Consider the following 6,474-nt stretch of genomic DNA (forward strand, 5'->3'; position numbering starts at 1 on the left):
TTTTTTTGTTGTTGTTGTTGTTGTTGTTTTGTTTTGTTTTGTTTTTTTTTTTGGTGGAATAGAGAAAGTCATTGATGTGGTGCCATTGAAGAATTCTGGATATAACTTTAGGATTTTTGTTGGGCTGTGTGTATTATATTTACTGAAGATCTTAGCAGCAGTGTGTCTTCCTGTACATCAGGAAACTGGTGCCAGAGTTTTGGACAACAGCTGTTTTTTCCTACTCTAATGTAGATTTACAATGCTTGGTGTGTGTTGTATGCCCCCTGTTGGTTTATAGTTGCTCTACAAGGAGGTTTCTGTTTGGCCTTACACTGAAGACTCAACACTGTGTGTCCTGCACAGTAGTATGTGTCTGTATCCTCAGTAGTTACAGAGTTTAACTGCAGAAAGAACTGATTCTTGGAGGTGTCTCTAGTAATGGAGATTCGACTTTTGAGAGATGGGTTGTAGTTAGCGCTACCATTGTCGGTTATGTGTCCCATACACTCCATTTTATTTCCTGGGAACTTCTGGATCCAGCTCCAGTAATTACGACTGGTAATGGAGTAACCAGTAACAGAACAGGTGAGGGAGAGTGACTGTGAGGGTTTCACAAGGCCAGGTCCTGACTCCTGAATCTGCACCTCAGACAGGATACCTTCAGGTGATAAGAGTCAATTCTTTTAATCATATATTTAAAAAATAATACCCTCATGAACACTTGTATGAGTTAGCAACACTCACCAGGAAGGGCCGTCAACAGGTACAGAAGACCCGACACTCTCATCTTTTAGGCTATATACTCTTGGCTTCAGAGATCAGCCTCCCGTGAGAGATATGTGAGGTAGCCCAGACCAGAAAGGAATTTAACTTAGAGCTAGAAGATGCATTTGCATGGGGGAGCCAGCCTTGTCTTCATAATTGGTAAAGGTGTCTAGAGAATACATGTGGTTAGTAAAATAAGGCCACCACTCTCTCTGGCTTCCTCTAGTATGAGTCTGGAATTAGAGTGCATGAGGACTGTAGAATCACAGGAAATATATCTAGACATTATGCCATCTTTCCTATCCTAGAACAACCTTGCCACTGACATATTTCTGGTTCTGTGTTTTTACTGCCTCAAGTTGTCTCAAGTCAGTACCAATCTTCCTATCATACTTGGATTCCTGACTTCTGGATTTCTTATTAGTAATTCCACATTGTTCCTAGTTTTCTTCTCTCTTCCTCCTCATAATATATATTCTCATCTTTCCTAGAACTTTTACCCTCTCTTCTCTTGTTGCCCAGATGATCTGGTATCTTTCTAAAACAGAATCCATAGCTTTATGCACAGGGAGAATATAGGCAGATCACATTACCTTAGTAATTTTACCTTCTGCAGGAACTTCAAGAAAAATTCCATAGGAACTGCAACAGGTTAAAACAAGCATGCATTATATTTCCACTTTCACAACTTACTCATCAGCACTTCTCTGATTTGGGTCTCTAATAAAGGTCATTGTTTGGATTAGATGAAATCTCAGACTACATTATTAACTTACACTTTCCCGATAGATCAACACATTGAAAACTTGAAAACATACTTTGTATTAATTTCTTTTATGCTCTTAGTCCAATACTCAAATAATCTGCAAAATTTTCAAAGTATCTCCATTATCTGCATGTTGAATCTATCTCTTCATTCTTGGCTTTTGAAAGCTGAGTGTAGAATTCTGTGGGTTGTGCAGACAAACAAGTGAGTAACACACTGTCACTTTTTTCTACCTCATCTCAGTCTACATCATATATAGAATGTTCTTTATTTTTGATCAAATAGAGTCCATCAGCTTACAAATGTACCTTTAGAATTTTCAGTGCTATGCCATCCTCTTGAGGGTCAGAGCAGCAAAGAAGCAGATTAGATACATCACAATGACTTTGTTTTATGGGAAGGGTTGGGATATTCCTGGTCATTGCGTGCCCCTTTAAAATGCCAGGTCAGTAGTATTCTGACAAAATATCTGACTTTTGAATGTTTACAGTCTCATGAAGCTCCTGTGATTCACAGTAATGGACTAACAGTACATTGCAGAAAGATAATCTCTGGTTGATGCATCTAGTTATAAAGTGCCTGAAATGATAGGTTTCTTTTAACCCTCCTCCTTAGATTTCCATAATTTATCATGGTGTGTATGATTCTCCTCTCTACCAAAGGAGAAATGACGGAATATTAAAATGGGCAAGGAGAAATAGGATTACCTGCACGATTAAAACACCAATACTCACAGAAAATAACCCATCTTTACAGTGCTCCCTAACGGTGAGAAGTCCTATCCTTGTCCACAGTTGAAGGTATGCCTATTTCATGAAACAATGGAACTATTTACTGGTGTATCATTAAACATTATAAATGCAGTTTTTGACGAAGAACTCCTTTGATGAATTTTATTCTAATGTCCCTATGAGACTTTATAGATAGTGAAGACCATCAAAGGTATTATGAAATCTGTGAGGAAAGGCAGAATGTAACTTATCTATGTTCAAAGGAACATTCCTGATATTTGTGATTATTTCCTTACTTTGAGCAGCAAAGTTTTAACAGTCACCTTTCACAGACTTCTAGATATACACTTTTTTTACTCCCAATACTTGGGACACATATTGCTTATATTTCTTCTAATTTATATTCCTTCAGTTACTCATTGGTTACACTACAATGTTGCGATAAGAACAACTGTTTAATCACATAAAAAAAGGTGTGTGAAACCCACATGAGTCAGGAATGAAAGATGCATTCCATGCACCGCGAGCAGGCAAGCTACTGGATGCAGCACCAATATGTAAGAACAAGTCTCTCCTATTAAAGCCCATATTAAAACTGAAAACTGCAGAGAAGAAAGTGTACATCCTTTTCAAGAACAAGCCCCTTTCAATATATGAGGCTCCATAATTTTAAAGCGTACAGGGTGAATAACCCCCTCCTATATAGCTGATGAATCTCTAGCACAAAACAAGGCAGAATACAACTGAGCTGATTGTGGAATTTCACACTGGATATAATATATTCTATAATACGATCTCCAAACAAATATTCTAAGCATATGATATCCTGCCATGTATTATTCAGTCCTTTTCTAAAGGTCTCATAATGTACCTGTGCCAGGATTCTGTCAGGGTTTCTGGAATCCATGGTACAGATTTCAGGCATCTGAGAAATTTCTTATCTTCTCCCCCTTCTTCATTTGTTTAAAACTAGTTATTTGTTTCATGCTTCCTCAGGATAAGATCCTGACACCCTCAGTGCAGTCACATCAGTATTGCTAATGCTCTGCATATTCTTCTATGCAGAATGCAACCTGTATTTAAATTTGTCATTCACAGTTAATGATATTTATTTGAAAACACTCAGAGGTTTTTTTTTTTTTTTTGTTCTCTACTAATAAATGACTTTATTACAAAGGAAAAAGTATAAAAATAGGTAAAATTACTAATTACCTATCCAAATGGTGTTTGTAAACTCTTTTTTTTTATCTTTGTTAACTTGAGAATTTCTTATTTACATTTTGATTGTTATTCCATTTCCCGGTCTCCAGGCAAACATCCCCCTAACCCCTCCCCCACGCCTTCTTTATTAGTGTCCCTCTCCCCAGCCTCCCCCAAAACCGCCATCCCCCCGAAATTCACATTCACTGGGGATTCAGTCTTGGCAGAACCAAGGGCTTCCCCTTCCACTGGTGCTCTTCCTAGGCTATTCATTGCTACCTATGAGGTTGGAGCCCAAGGTCACTCCATGTATTGTCCTTGGGTAGTGGCATAGTCCCTGGAAGCTCTGGTTGGTTGGGATTGTTGTTCATATTGGGGTCTCAAGCCCCTTCAAGCTCTTCCAGACCTTTCTCTTATTCCTTCAACGGGTGTCCCATTCTCAGTTCAGTGCTTTGCTGCTGGGATTTGCATATGTATTTGATGTATTCTGGCTGTGTCACTCAGGAGAGATCTACATCCGGTTCAGGTAAGGCTGCACTTCTTTGCTTCATCCATCTTATCTAATTGGGTGGCTGTATAAGTATGGGACACCTGTGGGGCAGGCTCTGAATGGGTGTTCCTTCTTGTTCTGTTTTAAACTTTGCCTCTCTATTCCCTGCCAAGGGTATTCATGTTCACCTTTTAAAGAAGGAGTGGAACATTCACATTTTGGTAATCCCTCTTGAGTTTCATGTGTTCTGTGCATCTAGGGCAATTAGAGCATTTGGGCTAATAGCCACTTATCAATGAGTGCATACCATGTGTGTTTTTCTGTGATTGGGTTACCTCACTCAGGATGATATTTTCCAGTTCCATCCATTTTCCTATGAATTTCATAAAGTCATTGTATTTGATAGCTGAGTAATATTCCATTGTGTAGATGTACCACATTTTCTGTATCCATTCCTCTGTTGAAGGGCATCTGGGTTCTTTCCAGCTTCTGGCTATTATAAATAAGGTTGCTATGAACATAGTGGAACATGTGTCTTTGTTATATGTTGGTGCATCTTTTGGGTTATGCCCAAGAAAGGTATAGCTGGGTCCTCAGGTAGTTCAATGTCCAATTGTCTGAGGAACCTCCAGACTGATTTCCAGAATGTTTGTACCAGTCTGTAATCCCACCAACAATGGAGGAGTGTTCGCCAGCAATTGTTGCCACCTGAATTTTTGATCTTAGCCATTCTCACTGGTGTGAGGTGAAATCTCAGGGTTGTTTTGATTTGCATTTCCCTTATGACTAAAGATGTTGAACATTTCTTTAGGTGTTTCTCAGCCATTCGGCATTCCTCAGCTTTGAACTCTTTGTTTAGCTCTGAACTCCATTTTTAATAAGTTTATTTGTCTCCCTGTGGTCTAACTTCTTGAGTTCTTTGTATATTTTGGATATAAGCCCTCTATCAGTTGTAGGATTGGTAAAGATATTTTCCCAATCTGTTGGATGTCGTTTTATCCTAACCACAGTGTCCTTTGCCTTACAGAAGCTTTGTAGTTTTATGAGATCCCAATTTTCGATTCTTGATCTTAGAGCAAAAGCCATTGGTGTTTTGATCAGGAAATTTTCTCCCGTGGCTATGTGTTCAAGATGCTTCCCCACTTTTTCTTCTATTAGTGTGAGTGTATGTGGTTTGATGTGAAAGTTCTTGATCCACGTGAACTTAAGCTTTGTACAGGGTGATAAGCATGGAGTGATCTGCATTCTTTGACATGCTGACCTCCAACACCATTTGCTGAAAATGCTATCTTTTTTCCATTGCACGGTTTGGCTCCTTTGTCAAAAATCAAGTGCCCATAGGTGTGTGGGTTCATTTCTTGGTCTTCAATTCTGTTCCATTGGTCTGTGTGTCTGTCTCTGTACCAATACCATGCAGTTTTTATCACCATTGCTCTGTAATACTGCTTGAGTTCAGCAATAGTGATTACCCCTGACTTCCTTTTATTGTTGAGGACAGTTTTAGCTTTCCTGGGTTTATTGTTATTCCAGTTGAATTTGCAAATTGTTCTGTCTATCTCTGTGCAGAATCGGATTGGTATTTTGATGGGGATTGCATTGAATCTGTAGATCGTTTTTGGCAAAATGACCATTTTTACTATATTAATCCTGACAATCCATGAGCATGGGAGATCTTTCCATCTTCTTAGGTCTCCTTCAATTTCTTTCTTCACAGGCTTAAGGTTTTTATTGTACAGATCTTTTAGTTGCTCTGCTAAAGTCAAACCGAGGTACTTTATATTATTTGGGACTATTATGAATGGTGTCATTTCCCTAATTTCTTTCTCGGCTTGTTTCTCTTTTGTGTAGAGGAAGGCTACTGATTTATTTGAGTTAATTTTATGCCCAGCCACTTTGCTGAGAAGTGTTTTTCAGGATTAGTAGTTTTCTGGTAGAACTTTGGGGATCAATTAAATATACTGTCATATCATCTGCAAATAGTGATATTTTGACTTCTTCTTTTCCAATCTGTATCACCATGATCTCTTTTTGTTGTCTGATTGCTCTAGATAGAGCTTGAAGAACTATATTGAATAAGTAGAGAGAGAATGGGCAGCCTTGTCTTGTCCCTGATTTTAGTGGAATTGCTTCAAGTTTCTCTCCATTTAGTTTAATATTAGCGACTGGTTTGCTGTATATGGCTTTTACTATGTTTAGGTATGGGCTTTGAATTCCTATTCTTTCCAGGACTTTTATCAAGGAGGGGTGTTGAATTTTGTCAAATGCTTTCTCAGCATCTAATGAAATGATCATGTGGTTTTGTTCTTTCAGTTTGCTTATATAATGGGTCACGTTGATGGTTTTCCATATATTAAACCATCCCTGCATTCCTGGGATGAAGCCTACTTGATCATATTGGAAGATTGTTTTAATGTGCTTGTGGATTCAGTTTGCCAGAATTTTATTGAGTATTTTTGCGTCGATATTCATAAGGGAAATTGTTCTGAAGTTCTCTTTCTTTGTTGGGTCTTTGTGTGGTTTAGGTATTAGAGTAATTGTGG

The 6,474-nt window shown here is 38.4% G+C and overlaps 1 gene segment (V, D, J or C); it reads right to left on the bottom strand.

The window, feature by feature from the left end:
• Positions 1 to 236: 236 nt before the first annotated feature.
• On the bottom strand, positions 237 to 769 carry LOC120103439 (Ig heavy chain V region 3-6-like). The segment is given in 2 exon segments: positions 237 to 640; positions 727 to 769. Coding segments are annotated over 2 exon segments (447 nt in total).
• Positions 770 to 6,474: the final 5,705 nt, after the last annotated feature.

This window comes from Rattus norvegicus, chromosome 6 (assembly GCF_036323735.1).
Source record: "Rattus norvegicus strain BN/NHsdMcwi chromosome 6, GRCr8, whole genome shotgun sequence".
Taxonomy (NCBI): Eukaryota; Metazoa; Chordata; class Mammalia; order Rodentia; family Muridae; genus Rattus; species Rattus norvegicus.